This window comes from Lissotriton vulgaris, chromosome 9 (genome assembly GCF_964263255.1).
Source record: "Lissotriton vulgaris chromosome 9, aLisVul1.2, whole genome shotgun sequence".
NCBI lineage: Eukaryota > Metazoa > Chordata > Amphibia > Caudata > Salamandridae > Lissotriton > Lissotriton vulgaris.
This window is the reverse complement of record NC_141697.1, coordinates 619169011-619186267: the sequence shown is the minus strand read 5'-3', so window position 1 is coordinate 619186267 and position 17257 is coordinate 619169011. Positions and strand designations below refer to the sequence as shown.

At 48.2% G+C, this 17257-nt stretch overlaps 1 protein-coding gene across 5 annotated transcripts in view; it reads right to left on the bottom strand.

Annotated features, from left to right (window-relative positions):
* The window catches only part of AKT2 (AKT serine/threonine kinase 2), a 644724-nt gene that overhangs the window by 371894 nt on the left and 255573 nt on the right, over window positions 1-17257 (bottom strand). For all 5 annotated transcript variants that reach the window (XM_086938261.1, XM_086938260.1, XM_086938262.1 and 2 more), the window contains one exon: window positions 9605-9716. In XM_086938261.1, the coding sequence (XP_086794387.1) occupies window positions 9605-9716 (112 nt within the window). The remainder of the gene's footprint in view (window positions 1-9604; window positions 9717-17257) is intronic.

The following is a 17257-nucleotide window of genomic DNA, read 5'->3' as shown; positions in this document are numbered from 1 at the left end:
GTGGGTGCCTCGGTGGAGCTGTGTGGTGGGTGCATCGGTGGAGCTGTGTGGTAAGTGCCTCGGTGGAGCTGTGTGGTGGGTGCCTCGGTGGAGCTGTGTGGTGGGTGCCTCGGTGGAGCTGTGTTGGTAGAGCTTTGTGGTGGGTGCATCAGTGGAGCTGTGTTGGTAGAGCTTTGTGGTGGTTGCATCAGTGGAGCTGTGTGGTGGGTGCCTCGGTGGAGCTGTTTCGATGGAGCTGTGTGGTGGTTGCATCAGTGGAGCTGTGTGGTGGGTGCATCGGTGGAGCTGTGTTGGTGGAGCTGTGTGGTGGGTGCATCAGTGGAGCTGTGTGGTGGGTGCATCGGTGGAGCTGTGTCGATGGAGCTGTGTGGTGGTTGCATCAGTGGAGCTGTGTGGTGGGTGCATTGGTGGAACTGTGTCGGTGGAGCTGTGTGGTGGCTGCATCGCTGGAGCTGTGTGGTGGGTGCATCGGTGAAGATGTGTGGTGGGTGCATCAGTGAAGATGTGTGGTGGGTGCATCAGTGAAGATGTGTGGTGGGTGCATCGGTGAAGATGTGTGGTGGGTGCATCGGTGGAGCTGTGTGGTGGGTGCCTCGGTGGAGCTGTGTGGTGGGTGCCTCGGTGGAGCTGTGTGGTGGGTGCATCGGTGGAGCTGTGTGGTGGGTGCATCGGTGGAGCTGTGTGGTGGGTGCATCTGTGGAGCTGTGTGGTGGGTGCCTCTGTGGAGCTGTGTGGTGGGTGCATCTGTTGAGCTGTGTGGTGGGTGCATCTGTTGAGCTGTGTGGTGGGTGCATCTGTTGAGCTGTGTGGTGGGTGCCTCGGTGGAGGTGTGTGGTAAGTGCCTCGGTGGAGCTGTGTGGTAAGTGCCTCGGTGGAGCTGTGTGGTGGGTGGCTCGGTGGAGCTGTGTGGTGGGTGCCTCGGTGGAGCTGTGTGGTGGATGCATCTGTTGAGCTGTGTGGTGGGTGCATCTGTTGAGCTGTGTGGTGGGTGCCTCGGTGGAGCTGTGTGGTGGGTGCCTCGGTGGAGCTGTGTGGTGGGTGCATCGGTGGAGCTGTGTGGTAAGTGCCTCGGTGGAGCTGTGTGGTGGGTGCCTCGGTGGAGCTGTGTGGTGGGTGCATCAGTGGAGCTTTGTGGTGGGGTCATCTGTCGAGCTCTGTGGTGGGTGCATCAGTGGAGCTGTGTTGGTAGAGCTGTGTGGTGGTTGCATCAGTGGAGCTGTGTGGTGGGTGCATCGGTGGAGCTGTGTCGATGGAGCTGTGCGGTGGTTGCATCAGTGGAGCTGTGTGGTGGGTGCATCGGTGGAGCTGTGTTGGTGGAGCTGTGTGGTGGGTGCATCGATGGAGCTGGATGGTGGGTGCATCAGTGGAGCTGTGTGTTGGGTGCATCGGTGCTGCAGTCTGTGTAACATTGGAGATAATTATGAAACTACCACATGTGCTGGTTGTAGCAGTCTGTCCTCATAGGGAGCCTGCATGCATTCCTTAATCTTAGACACTGGTTTTCTGTACCCCTCTCTGTAGCTGTGTAGCTTAAGATATAACTATTAAGCAAAGCGCACACCTCTATGGTCCGCACAGAGTCTTTTGGGCCTCTCTGGTAACAGATGGCTTGCACAAAGCTAAATAAATGTCAGGATTCCTGGTAGCTGCCACAGTGATATTTCTAATATATTGTTTACTGCTAACTCAACCAGTCCTGGTTTCCTCAAGCACCACCCCCCTGCATGTGGTTTCAGAACTCCATTTTGAGCTTCCCCCAAACGTATTTTGATTTAATTGTGTTCCCATGAGTTGCTTTTATTGCTAAACTTGACCACTTACTGGCCTTCCAGCTTCTGTCAATGAAGCCATATCGGTTGGAGGGATTTTTAAAGGGCTGTAGTAAATTGTCACCTCCCTGGGCATGTTTGGGTCCTGAGTGCCTTGCGTTTTCTGCACCATCACTGGATAGAGTTCCGTTTCACCTACTGCATGGTTTGCTCCCTTTTAGCCTGTAAATTAAGTGGTTCCAGAGGAGTTATATAGAATTTGTCATCTTGCTACATACATACGGTCCGTTTTACAGTTACTAAATGAACTCCATGTGCTGTGTAGTTAACGGTGTTTTATTATATTTAGAAAATATTACCGATCCACAGTGTGGACTTGGCATGTATTTGGAGGGTCGAATGTAGAAATGCTGCTAGTCCTTATTTGTCTGTTAAATTAGTACCTGTAATGAATGTATTTTTGATTACTTTGGTAATGACATATTGCATTACCTTATTCTACATTAGGGTTTTGACTGTAAAGCCTCCATTCAAGATTGAATGTCTTAATGCCCTTCATTGAGTGCGCTGCTTTTGTGCCTCCATCCTTAATGTGTCTGTCAGTTATCACTGTGATAAGCTGCCTACTTTAGTGTGCCTCTCCATGATCACTGCGAGGAGTTGCCTTCTTCTTTAATGTGCCAGTCATCAGGTGTGGGAAGCTGCCTCCTTCCTTAACGTGTATTTCTTTCACCGCACAAACCCCTAACAGACTTCACAAACACACCACACACACAGAAGCACCACATTACACACATGAGGAATCCCACACAGATGGGGGGGGGGGGGGGGAGGGGGGGGGGTGCAATATTACCTACAGACATACAGCAATGAGGCGCGCGTGGTACTTTGGGGCAATCAAGCACGACACCCTGGTTTCAGAAAAGGATTAAAAGCAACGCAAAGATTTCCTCATAGCATTGCAACATTTCTTTAGCCAACTGTACTGATCGTTTCGTGTTGAGGAAAAGGGGAAATCTGCAACAGCGGGGACCCATTTCCACTTCCTCGTGAGTCTTAAGAACTGCAGCTGCAGAGAGGAGCCGGGCAGTGCGGGCAGACCAGACAGACGGTGACAGCAGACATGAGCAACTGGATTGTGAACGAGGGGATCTCCATTGTTGTGATTGTGAGTACACCAGTGGTTCCCTTTTAATTACTGCCTTTCAGGCCTGGTGCAAAATTCATAATAGCAGGTTTGTTGATGACGTTTAGCTGTAACTGTTGCCAGTGTTCAAACTTTTGCGTGAAATGGTGGGAATGACGTGGCAGGGTCACAGTGGTGCACGTTTTTAATTATTTGATTCACGTATGTGTAAAAATGTCTCAGCAGTGACCTCGAGGCAATGAATATATATGTTTCTGTGCCTGCAATATCAGTTAGAGAGAAGGGGTAAAAACATACTCTGAGTGCAGGTGAAATGTTGCACTACTGAGTGAATGCCCTGTGCCGAAATACGTAATGTATTTTGATGCACATGAGAAAGTATAGAAAAGGAAAAGTGTGCGCATTCGACGCACACTTGCCATGATCTGAACTGAAGCATGTAGCCAGAAAGCATGTTCCATCATGGCGTGTCAGACGACTGTATTAGTGTCAGCAGTGTCGAGTCAGGTGTGAGAAGATGTAAGCTTCTCGTAGGGCGAGCCGAGCATCTACGAGTTATTCTGAGGTTGTCATTCAATTCTGCCCTCTAAATGAAGCCCCTAGTTTCTATAAGAGTGCTTTGACAATACTGTGTTATGTTGTGTCAGATTAGCATACCTCTACCGCACCCCGGGGAAACCCTTCTCTGCTTGCTATTTCTACTTCTGGCAAATCAAATGCACAAATTAAGCAACTTGATTGTTGAACTGCAATGAAATAGAATGTTTGGCCTCCCAATCTCCATAAACCTGTAATCTTGTACTGGACACATTAGGAGTGCTTAGAAACAGACGGGGCTAACATAGCAAGAGCTATAAACAAGTTAAACACGTTTTAAAAGGAGACACGGCCTCCGGCCGTGAAACTGAAAGTACGGCCGGCCGGCCGTGAATAATTAGAGAAGCTGTGGGAGGGAGGCTGGCCTGCCTTTGATGTGGTAATGCGAGGCAGGCAGGCAGGCGGCTGGTGGCATTGTGCACGCGCTTTTTAGGGCTTGCGCTTGCGCAATCACCTAAAAAGCACGTGCACTCAAAGGAATCGCCAGTGGAATCGCCAGTGGTGGTTAAACACTGGATAAGCCCCTATAGAGCTTCCAGCTGTGCTCATGCGCACAGCAGGCGATCCCTAAAAATGTATGCACAGTAGTAATTTCACAGTGCATTTCTAACTGTATAAAGTAAATACTGTATTTTTTATGAGTTAAATAATGGATTTGTACATTTAAAATCAATAGATTGCATAGGAAAGCGTTTTAGGCCCTTACAATGTCGGCTATTTGGATAATGATGGTATTGTATAAACTATGGACATAAATTACAAATACATGATATTTAGGAAATTGTGAGGTGGACGAAGTATTAAAGATTCACTCACACAAGGATTATTCTACATAATTCTCAGAGTTTTTTATTGGCTTAAATCTGCAGATGCCTCCAGCATCTTTGTGATGTTTGAGGATGGATCAATATATTCCAGGTGTATACGATATAGTCAACTGATGTATTGTAACTATTAAATGTGACTTCGATATAGGCCAGCTGATGTAAATGTGAAAAGCTCAGAGCATTTCCTAATTTGCTGTATATAGTATAGTATTGTATTCTATTGCATGGTGTTGCACTCTGTGGTACTGTAGCTTTTCCGAAACACACACACACACCCATGTGCTCCTGGAGGCTACGGATGAAATACATATCAGCACTCAGTAGAAACTATTGTTTTTATAAAACCTCATATTGATTTCTCTCCAGGGCTTTAAAGTACTCAAACAGGCGATTCTTAAGTGAATGTAGTTTGGGGACCAATCGACTATCACTGTAGCCAAGTGGAGTAATTCTAAGAAAGCAATTACGTTGATAAATAATGGTAGAAAACATCCTTTACGCTTTACCACGCAGCTTTTGCCAAACTTTTTTTGTTGAGGAAACTAGGGCCAAAGGTATCAGAGCGCTTTACATGAGCACCAGTTGTGTTACAGATGGAACACTTGCATTTTCTTGTGTGTGGGGTTGTGTGTGTGTGTGTGTGTGGGGGGGGGGGGGGGGGGGGGGTGTGTGTGTGTGTGTGTGTGTGTGTGTGTGTGTGTGTGTGTGTGTGTGTGTGTGTGTGTGTGTGTGTGTGTGTGTGTGGGCTTGTGTGTGTGGGGTTGTGTGTGTGGGGTTGTGTGTGTGTGTGGGGGGGGTTGTGTGTGAGTGTGTGTGTGGGGGTGTGTGGGGTTGTGTGTGTGTGGGGGGGGTTGTGTGTGTGTGAGAGGGGTTGTGTGTGTGTGGGGGGTTGTGTGTGTGTGGTTGTGTGTGTGTGGGGTTGTGTGTGGGGTTGTGTGTGTGTGGGGGGATGTGTGTGTGTGTGGGGGGGTTGTGTGTGTGGGGGGGTTGTGTGTGTGGGGGGGGTTGTGTGTGTGTGGGGGGGTTGTGTGTGTGTGGGGGGGTTGTGTGTGTGTGGGGGGTTGTGTGTGTGTGTGGGGGGTTGTGTGTGTGTGGGGGGTTGTGTGTGGGGTTGTGTGTGTGTGGGGTTGTGTGTGTGTGAGGGGTTGTGTGTGTGTGTGGGGTTGTGTGTGTGTGTGTGGTTGTGTGTGTGTGGGGTTGTGTGTGGGGTTGTGTGTGTGTGTGGTGGGGGATGTGTGTGTGTGGGGGGGTTGTGTGTGTGGGGGGGTTGTGTGTGTGTGGGGGGGTTGTGTTGTGTGGGGGGTTGTGTGTGTGTGTGGGAGGTTGTGTGTGTGGGGGGTTGTGTGTGGGGTTGTGTGTGTGTGGGGTTGTGTGTGTGTGTGGGGGGGGGGGGGGTTGTGTGTGTGTGGGGTTGTGTGTGTGGGGGGTTGTGTGTGTGGGGGTTGTGTGTGGGGGGGGGGGGTTGTGTGTGTGGGGGGTTGTGTGTGTGGGGGGTTGTGTGTGTGTGGGGGGGTTGTGTGTGTGGGGGGGGGTTGTGTGTGTGGGGGGTTGTGTGTGGGGGGGTTGTGTGTGTGCGGGTTGTGTGTGTGGGGTTGTGTATGTGTGGGGGGTTGTGTGTGTGTGGGGGGGTTGTGTGTGTGGGGGGGTTGTGTGTGTGTGGGGGGCTGTGTGTGTGGGTGGGGGGGCTGTGTGTGGGGTTGTGTGTGTGTGTGGGGTTGTGTGTGTGTGTGTGGGGTTGTGTGTGTGTAGGGGGGGTTGTGTGTGTGTGGGGGGGGGGGTTGTGTGTGTGTGGGGGGGTTGTGTGTGTGTGTGGGGGGGGGTTGTGTGTGTGTGTGTGGGGGGTTGTGTGTGTGTGGGGTTGTGGGTGTGTGTGGGGTTGTGGGTGTGTGTGGGGTTGTGGGTGTGTGGGGTTGTGGGTGTGTGTGGGGGGGTTGTGTGTGTGGGGTTGTGTGTATGTGGGGGGGTGTGTGTGTGGGTGGGGGTGTATGTGGGGGGTTGTGTGTGGGGGGTTGTGTGTGTGGGGGGGTTGTGTGTGGTTGTGTGGGGGTGTGTGTGGGTGTGTGGGTGTGGGTGTGTGTGTGTGTGTGTGTGTGTGTGTGTGTGTGTGTGGGTGTGTGTGGGTGGGTGTGGGTGGGTGGGTGGGTGTGGGTGGGTGGGTGTGTGTGGGTGGGTGTGGGTGGGTGGGTGGGTGTGGGTGGGTGGGTGTGGGTGGGTGGGTGTGGGTGGGTGTGGGGGCGTGGGGGGTTGTGTGGGGGTGTGGGGGGGGTGTGGGGTTTGGGGTTGTGTGTGGGGGGTGTTGTGTGTGTGTGGGGTGTTGTGTGTGTGTGGGGTTGTGTGTGTGTGGGGTTGTGTGTGTGGGGGGGGGTGTGGGGTTGTGTGTGTGTGTGTGTGGGGTTGTGTGTGTGTGGTGTGTGTGTGTGTGTGTGTGTGTGTGTGTGTGTGGGGTGTGTGTGTGTGGGGTGTGTGTGGGGGGGTGTGTGTGGGGGGGTGTGTGTGGGGGGGGGTAGGGGGGTGTGGTACGGGGGTGTGTGGTGCGGGGGTGTGTGGTGCGGGGGGGTGTCTGGTGTGGGGAGTGTCTGGTGTGTGGGGTTGTGTGTGTGGGGGGGTTGCGTGGGGTTGTGTGTGTGTGGGGGGCTGCGTGGGGTTGTGTGTGTGTGGGGGTTGCGTGGGGTTGTGTGTGGGGGGTTTGCGTGGGGTTGTGTGTGTGTGTGGGGTTGTGTGTGTGTGTGGGGTTGTGTGTGTGTGGGTGTGTGTGGGGTTGTGGGTGTGTGTGGGGTTGTGGGTGTGTGTGGGTGTCTGTGGGGTGTGTGTGTGGGGGGGGGGGTCTGGTGTGTGTGGGGTTGTGTGTGTGTGTGTGTGTGGGGGGGTTGTGTGTGTGGGGTGTGTGTGTGGGGCCCGACGCCCCTTAGGTGGTTTGGGCTCGCTCGCGTTACCGTGTCCCTGAACATTTTTTCACAAAAAGGTGTGTCAACAACATGAAAAGTTTGGAAAGCTGTGAACTAGATGTCAGGATAATGCACAGCATGTGAATCCAGAAGTGATTCACGCTGCAAAACCCTGCCCTATTAGTGAGACAGGGGGTTCTGCTCAAGTGGTAGCTTGATCGAAGGGCAGATGCTTGTGAGTTCTAGATACCACACTCTCATTGCCCTATGCAGGGCAATTAGGAAGACTTAAGCCAGCCGTGCTTGATCTTCTTCAGAACTTGAAGTAGGATAGGCAATTGCCGAGAGGCATACAGGCGTCTCTTGTCCCATTGCAAACGCAATGCATTTCTAACCAAGTGCATTAGTGGAAAATTAACCATGCAAAACTGATTATACGGAGCGTCCCCAATGGAAGAGATCTGGCCAGCACTTTGTCCAGTGGTCAAAAACACCCTGCACCACCTCAGGATGAAGTTGCGATCTGCTATATGATCTCTGCCCGGTTTGTCCGCTCTGGCATTCAGGGATACCACCATGTGGTTGGCTATCAGAGATGTTCTTCCGCTCCAGCCACCTTCAGAGACAAAAAGCCTCATGGCAACGGCAACAGGACCACACTGTGCTCTGCTTGTTGCAGGACTACATGGCAGTAGTACTGTCTGTGAGAACTGCCCTAGCTAGGTGGTAAGAAAGCTCTTTAGGGTGGAGCGGATGGCCTGTAGCTCCAGCTGGTTGATATAGATATGACCCTCCTCTAGAGATCAAAGTACCCAACCCAGTAGTGATGCAGCTATCAGTATGGATGAGGAATAGAGAGTGAAATGCTGCACAACAGATTGTTATCAGTCAATCACAAAGGCAGATCTTGAGCAGTCGCCTTCGAGAACTGGATGGTGTTGGCATTGATGCTGGACTAACTGGTGTTTTGTAACTCAAGGAATAAAGCACCATCAGTATAATTAGGAGGAAGCAATGCATCTCCCTCACCACCATCATCATCATATGGTACTTCATCAGATTCAGAACCAAAAACAAACGGAGAGACTGTCGATATCTGCATCATGGTAGAAGCACCGGGATAGAGTCAGGCTGCAAAGCGACTGGCTGCACTCTTGTGATTTCATATCGTTCACGTTTGGTTTGACATCGGCTTGGGATCGAACATGCCCTTTGCAGAGGGTCTTTAATTGGTGTCCTGTGAGGAAGTACCCGTGTCAAGGAAAGGCGTGTCTCTCTGGCAAGAGTGGATGTATGAATTGAAGTTGGTATAAGCCCAATAATGGAAATTGTGTTGGATGGTCCAGTAACCAGATTGGAGGCCCCTGAGGTTCAGTGGGGTCAGAAGGCATGCTGGAGGGAGCTGGAAATGCACACACATTTGCACATGATCTCCTTGAAGGCCTTAATTTGCTGCAGGTCGATGGTGGGCAGGGCTACTTGGGACACCTCAGGAGCAGATAATGAATTGATTCCTTGGCTCATGCCCTCAAGAAAGAGTGCAACTCAAATCCTGAAGTCTTCTATTTAGAATCCGAGTGGTGGGATGAGGTTGAACATTGCTTCTCATTTTTATGCTTGCACTTGGACTTAATGGAAGATTTTGAGAAGAAAGAGGAATGGTCATGGGAAAAGCCCCAGGACTGGGACAATGGCTTGGATCAGGACCTATGTAAAGAGAGCGATCTCTTCTTAAGCTCATGGAGGTTCAGTACCACAGTCTGGTCACAGGACGTCGAATGAGGATAGAGACCAGACGCCAAAGGCACACCTTATGCTGGTTATAACAGACGTCTGCTTTTTGCAGTTGTGGTACTGCTGGAATCCTGTAGTTTTCGGTAACAGCATTGTTTGCCAGTACATCGTTGAAAATTTCTATGGAGTAGTCAGAAGTCCGACAAAGGTGAGATCGAAACTTTAACTCTGAAGACACAGAAAGCAAGCAACTAATTTCCAAGCACAGGTGTAGCACTAATATGCTGTTCTGCTGCGTCACTTTCAGGGTAATATGGAGTCAGGAGGGAGCTGCAAAATGCGACCTATCAGCAAGTAATAGCATTTCTGGAAAACACTCCGGATCCAGTCTAGTGACTGGCGATATGCAAAGGTAAGGGATCTGCAGTTGAAGTAGCCATTAGAATAATTTTCTGGTGACCAATCACATAAAAGAGCCATTCATGCATGCTATGGTTTCAGGTATAGAGTTAGCTTTCCTGTAATAATCATGAACTTTCCCCCACCTGAGACAATGAACATTGTTCTTAACTTTACATATGTATAATAACACTAATGCATTTTTAAAAAATCTGGCCAAAAAATAATCAAAGTTAGATTTACTACCGTTCCTCTGTGGAATCCACATGAAAAGTCCTTTCAATGACCGTTGTCCACTGCAAACACCTTATTACAAATGTGTTCGGCCTTGGCCTCTCCGTCTTCATTAGCTGACATTCTGTAATAAAGTTAAGGTGTTCAGGCAAAGTTTGCACTCCTTACATGTAATGCTCAATGGCAATCAATCCTCATTACATAACTTCAAAGTTTGCATGAATTACCATTCGCTCTCCAAATCCCGGCCTACTTTATACATAGAGTACATTTTTGTTTAATTTACATTAGCAAGTGGAGAGCCGATGTGAAGAAAACATTAATTTTCACATTACGGTCACAGGACATTAGTGAGAGCGCCCACATCACCAATAGTAACAGTACACACATCACCAATACGATCAGCTTTTTTTCAGGAATGAATTAGAAATGATAGAGGGGTTGTTTGAGGCATGATTTAACAAGCATTTGCACTGCAATAGGTCTCGCATTTACGTAAGTTTGAGCGATTGGCATTGTAAATGACAATGCCTTTTATTTATGGTTTGGTTTTTTAAGCCCTCTCCTCAAACAGGCACGCGCTGTTTCCCGCCGCACCCAGCACAACTGAGCGCAAAACAGAATCAGGAAAAAATACAAATAAATTGTTACTTTTTAAAATTACTAAAAAGGGCTAAATAAAAATCTTCAAAATATGGTAGAATTTAAATAAAAGAGGCGATTTAAGTAGACAAACTATATATCCCCCCAAAAAATAATCTTAAAGCATATTTAAATACAAGCATTTGCAATGCAATAGGTCTCGCATTTACACGAGACCTATTGCATTGCAAATGGTAGGCATCATGACAATGGGGGTGGGGAGGTGGAGGGGGGGAGGCACGGAAAATGGGAGTGAAGCCGGGTTAGGGGGAAAGGCACGGACAACGGGAGGGAAGCCGGGGAGGGGAAAAAGGAACAGACAAAGGGATGGAGGTTGGGGAGGGGGAGAAGGCACAGACAACGAGAGGGGAAGGCGAAGGCACAGCAATGGGAGACGGGGGTGGGGGGGGGAGTAAAGAAGGCACCAAAGCACGTCGTACCTGCAGTAGGAGAACCTCATTAAAGAAAATAGTGCTCACAGTCTAAATAGCACGTACCATGTAACAACCCAAGTAAAGGGGCCAGTTGCCATGGGAGGTGACAAATGAAGAAGAGTCATACTAAGGAGGGACTAACAAGCCTATAGATTAATCCGAAGCCAGCATTTAGGACAGAATGACACAAGCCAATGGTAAATATGGGCGGAGCTTCTATTCACCTACTCCTCTACAATAAGTCTCGCAGAACAGCGCATGTGCGCTGGCTCTAGGCTCGACCTAAAAATGGTGAAAGAATTACATGGAGAACGAAGCTTAAATTAAATGTGGTTTAAATAAAATACACATTAAGGAGACAGTAATTTTAAGTAATAGTGGAATCTGGAAGGAGAGGACATTAATATCAAACATGAGAGAAGTTTCGGTTTTACTAAATGGCTTCAATGTGACTTTAGAAAGCGACATCAAAGTAAATTTCACTCATAGATCAACAGAAAATCTGAATGTAAATGGAGAAGAGTAACAAGCAGGGAAACCAAGGCTATGATACTACTGTTTAAACATCAGTAATAAGGTCTCATCTGGAGCAATGAATGCTGTTCTTCTGTAATATGTGGCCGGGCTTTCCAGGTAATACATATATGTTACATATAAACCAGGCCCAATTGTACGAATTCATGTATGCAGTGTTCAGGCTTACGGCCTAATAAACCAATATTGTGAATGGTGCTAACTATGTGTGAGAGAGTCATTATTTTAGCAGCTGGTTGATATTAGTAAAGCTAACACAAATTGGGACCCTGAACAGTTGCATTAGAATGGTCAAGTTGATTCGCAAGACAGTATGGTCGAAGTGTTTCCACTTAGCTGCAAAATATGCACATGTGGTAGGTCTGTGTGCTTTGTGCAAAATAATCATGCCTTCTTCTAGTAGGTTTAAGCATCCAAATTCTAATGAGTCATGCATTTAATTGCTAGATTTAGCTTCCTGGCGTCCAGGTGTCCGTTTAGTCCCTGATGTTGAGTGATAAGGTCTGGCCCGATGGGGAGCTTCTCCTCAGGGGAGACAGACATATCTAACAGTGCTGATCAGTGTGGCTGCCTGCCTAGTGTGGTGCCATCAGAATAAGGGTAGTGGAAACTTCTCATCTTCCTGACCACATGTGCAATGAGTGGAAAAAGGTAGAAAGGTGTCTGCAAATCTCTCTGACCAGCTCATGTGTAGTGCATTGCTGATGGACTGTGGATGTGTGCACCTGGTGGTTAAGTTTGGGCATTTTAAGTTTTCATGCGTAGAGAGAAGAGGTCAATTGTTGGACTCCTCCACACCGCAAAAATACTGCTATAGGGCTTGAGGATGGAGTTCCCACACATAGACGTGTTGCTGTGTCCTGCTTAGCAGGTCAGGAAAGTGGTTGCGGTCTGCCTCAAGGAGGTGTTCTGCTAGGAGCTGTATGTTGTGACAAGTTACCCAGAGCCAAATCTGCTGTGCTAGAGTAGCGGCATAAGAGAATGCATGCCTCCTGCTTTTGTATGTAGTACATGGCCATCTTTATAAGGACTGACTTGTCCCAGATAACTGTATAAAAAGCTTTGAGCACCAGGGAAATGGCTAGCAACTCCAGAGAGTGCACAATGCCAGGCTTTATCAACACTAGATTCTCCAGCTGACCTTGCAATTGTGACCATTGACTAGTGAGGCACTGCTGCAGGGGCCAGGTGTAATTGGGCATGTTGGGCAATTGCTATATATGATGCCATCATCCGAAGCATTTTCATTACATTTCGAACTGGCAATGGCCAGGTAGACTGAAAAACATGCAGCAGTTGTTGGAATGCCATCGCCAGGTTTGGGCAAGTCTTTCAAGACCGTGTTTATCACTTAGCCCAAAAAGGGTGGAACCTGCTGGTGTTACAAATGGGACTTGCATACATGTATGGTAAACCCCAGATGGTGCACAAGATGGAGTGCTATCAGAATGTGTACATGCATTGCTGTCAGCTGACACTCTTGATCAGTCAGTCCACTAGATAAGGAAAGACAAGGACACACCATTCCGTTCTGAGGTGGGCGTCCAGGTCAAACTCTAGGTATGATAATGAAGTCTCTGAAGAGTCAGATGTAGAAAAGGGAGGGACAGTGGGAGCAGACCCTTTGCGACCAGTCTAATGCAATGAAGATGATCTGCAAAGAAGTTCAATCTAAGAAGGGACACATCTCTCAGTGCTTCATGCAGCGGGAATTACAGCAAATTAACATGTGGACAGTGAATATTCTCGTTAACACTAAGTTACAGTGAAAGACGGCACCAAAGGGCGAAAATGGATTGAACAACCTATGGGTCGAGCTGCCACTCGTGATCGGCAAGGTGGCCCTGACAGATTGGAGGACAGCATGTTTGGGGAGACAATCAAATGGTTTACGACTAGTGAGGCTGTGAGCCAGAGCTCAATCCTATTGCTTCAGAGCTTCCAGATACATGGTTGTGAGCACATGCCACCTTCTTATTGGAGTACTACGATGCTTTCATATTGTCTGTCAGGACTTGGATACTTTTACCATGATTGGAAAGGAGGAACACCCTGAGGGCCAGGAAAATCAACACAAACTCGAGCAGACTGATGTGTGACCTGCTTCAAAGAGTACCATAGGTCTCTGACCTCCAATGGATCAAGATGACCACTGCAACAAAGGGAAGAGGTGCCTGTAGTCACCTTGGCCACTGCCGGTGGAGAGGCAGAAGATGGTTCAATGCATCCACTGCTTATTTGAGAGTAAATTGAAAGTTGGCCATCAGTAACCTCACTGTGCTGGACCTAGTAAATACAGACACCACTGGAGAGCACACATGTGCAAGAGCATTGGGCAGCCGCAGGATTCAATAGGCGAGCATGCCTGACCGTCAGACCCAAAAGCATTGAGATGGGTCTCAATGCTTCTGGGTAAGCTGGGGAAGCATGACTGTCTTGAGGGAGAGGGAGAGGGCCTCGAACTTCACCCGATCAAGAGGCGATGCTAGTAGAGTTCTAGGTGAGACTTGGGGAGGTTGATCAAAAAAAACCCAAGTCAAAGTGGAGTGAGATAGTGGCATGCAAGTGGTCCGACCCAAACAGTGACGAAAGCCTTCAACAGCCAGTCAGTCATCGACCTACAAGAATACACAGCTGCTTGGCTGCGACCACCAACATCACTCCGGATAAGAGACTGAAGCAGATATTGGTTCAAAAAGGAATACCACAAATGACTGTGGGTGAGTCCATAATGAAATATAGGAAACTCCTGTGCAACTGCAGAATTGAAACATTAAAGTACATGCCTAGCATGTTGAGTGATAACATCTGGTCTTTTAACTCCAGAGCCTAAAGGATCTGTTTGAGGTAAGCATTTTGAATTTCTACTTCTGGAGGGAACAATTACAAATGTGAAGGTGCAGAATGGTTACTTGGATAAAGAAAATAGAAAATAAAATGACCTGATTGCACTCTCTGGTACCAATTACACAACTCCTTTGCTCATCAGTGTGAAAACCTCCTGCTGAAGAATGTGGGTATGGATGTTTATGGTGACAGACAGAATAGGAAAAATGGGAGGGGGCACGTAGAAAAGAAGGGCTTACCTGCTTGATAATTTTGAGGAGAAGCAGTCAGACGTGATAGACGTCCGGCATGGCAAATAAAAGGATCCCCACAAAAGCAACATGTGCTCCTTCAAGGATGGATTGAAGCATTTTTAAGGGAAGAGGGAAGGAGAGGGAAGAACTGCAGTCATTACTGCAGTTGATTGTCTCTTGAGCCACCACACCTCTTGTAGCTCCGAAATAACTTTTTGAGCTGCTGCACTGGCTGTGAGGGATGAAACTGCCAAAAGGCAGGACTTGAGAATACTGCCTAAACTTTCTGTACTGCTGAGCATGGGAAGTCAGCCCCAAAAACTGAGCGGAAGTCGGACATTGCTTGAAGCCCTCCAGCACTAAATCTGCTGTCTCTGCCAATGGTCATGGTCCATCGAAGGACATGTTCAACCTGGACTACCCTCAAAAAGAGTGTGGAACACATTTAGTCATGGAGGAAGAACCCTTGGCTCATGCTAATGAACACTGTGTGCAAGATAGAGGGAGGGATCTGCATGGCTGTATAGTGCCCATCGTGCATACCTGAAGCAAAATGGTAGCAAAGATGGTCCTGAAAGTTTAGGGATGAATATCTGTGCCAACTCCCATAACGGATAGGTTAGGATAGGGTAGGCATAACAAGCATGCAGGAATTAGAGCTCACTGAGTGAATTGTAGGGCTCCCAAACAAGCAGACCACTTCCTCAATTTTATTGGACTCCCTATCTAAATCGGCAGAAACAAAAGGCTCACTTTCGGTTTAGAGGAAGATAACTCCTGTATCACAAGACTCTCTTGAGAATGATGCGCAGTCAAGAATGTTGGATCCCCAGGTGTCACAAATGGCGCAGGCAGGCGACTGCACTTGGTCCTCCTCAGGCAATCAAACAGTGTCCATCAACAACTTATTGAAGGGTAGCAAAGGTTCAAAAGAGGAGAATACCTCAGTAGAATTTCTGTGAGAAGATTATTCTGTAATTTCTGGAAACTCTGCATTCAGCAGGGCAAAACAGTCTCCAGCATCCGCCCCGTGAGGAGGAGAAGGATGTCTGACTCAGTGCTATCATCATGGCTATGGTTCACAAAGTTCGGCTTCTGAAAGGGGAATGACCCAGTGCAACATAATCGCCCATCAAAGTATTCATCACGAGGCAAAGGCCTGTACCGAGATGCCTCTTCTCAAATGATGTGCTTTATGTCAGGTTCTGACCAAACTGGTCTTTCTCTTCAAACATTTGCTGTGATTTGCAGTGTCTTAAGTCAGCACAGTGGTTTTGGGGACAGCACAGGTTCTGTTGTCAAAACACCAAGCAAGGCCCTAGGGCAGTCAGAGCAGTGTCAGGAGGAAAGTGAGTGGTGTCAAGTGATGCCATGACAGTTTGGTGTAAAAACGGCATCTTTGAGCCCCCAGACATGTCTGAGGAAGCCGAGGTGGGCCAAAAGTGAGTCAGGTAGTGAGTAGGAGGTTCCAGAGGTAGTGTCTAATCCCACGTCGGGTTCATTTCCATCAAGACATGCTTTGAAGGCAATATTGAGGTCGAAATCTAGCAAAAAAGCCACTGAATGGGAGCCCTACCCCTTAAGAAGAGTCAACGACAAAAAGCTGAAAAATCCATATGGCAATGCTTATTGTGTTTTTTCCTAGATGACCTGTTCTTGCCCATCAAAGAGGACTGCTTTTGATAAAAAGCCAGAGCATGTTCTGAATTGGGACCTGGGCCTTGAGCAGCACCAGCCTAGACATTTATCTCGGTCCCGCAGAATAAACAATGTGGCTGCCTAGCCCCTGATAGCCATGGCAGTAACAACACCTTGTTTTGACAAGAGCAATAAGGTTTAAAGCGTAAACTTTTTGGAGGGAGGCATCCCTCAAAATACTGCTAGTCCAATATTTGGTCAAAAATGTTCCAAGGAGAGTAACTCCAGACTCTCAAAGGGTGCAGAACAAAAAGGAGCTAATGTAGGCTGGATATCAGAGCAGAGAAAGTTGTGGCACCCACCTACCAGCTCAGGAGAGCTATTCTAAATTTCAATTAGAAGTGCAACAGCCTATAATCATGAACCTAGGGGCAGGACTCCCAGATTTGACTTGCACAGCGCAATACTGGACCTTTGCATATTTTTCCCATCTGAGAGCTACATCCCTTTGCTCGCATCTGCTTCTAGTGAAGGAGACCAGCATAGGTGGCACCCAGCCAAAGAAATACAGATGACTACCCCATAATCCGCTTACTCTCCTGAACTTCAAGCACCAGCTGGCTTCACCATGGTGCGCAAGAAAACAAGTTACTTACCTGTAACTTTGGTTCCCCAGTATTGGTAACTTTCATAGATTCCCATGTTTTGCATCATTCCCCGTCGTCGGAATGGGAGCCTCGGTAAAATAAAAAATATCATAACCATAGGTACAAAAGAGAAAACCAGGCCTAGGCCTCATCTCATTTTGTAGCATATCACCCTCTTTGTGTAAAAGAGCCCAAACTTTCCGCAACAACCAATCAGAATAGCCTCACCTCTTAGAACCTTCCTGAGAGAGCCTCAGAGCCTCAGATTTTCGTAGCCGTTGTGCAAACAGCCACTATCTCAGTAAAAAGGCCGAGCTTTCCCAGGGGAGGAGGGTGGGCGCAGGGGAATCTATGAAAGTTACCAATACTGGGGAACCAAAGTTACAGGTAAGTAGGAATATGCTACTTACCAGTATGCATCTGTTCTTGGCATGAAGGGCTGCTGACATTCATATCTGTGCATAGATCGCCGCCTAGTGTTGGGTCCGGATGATTGCACATTGTTGTCCTGGAAGAGTCTTCGAAGTATCACGAGATAGGTGGCTCCTCCCCTGGACTACAGTGCGCATGGGCATCCTCTCCATCCTCAGATTGTTTTTCGCCATTGTGGCAGAGATGGAGTGTAATACAGAAAGTGATGACCATGCCTGAAAATGATTCTGAGAGCTACAGCTGCGACAGGCACCAGGG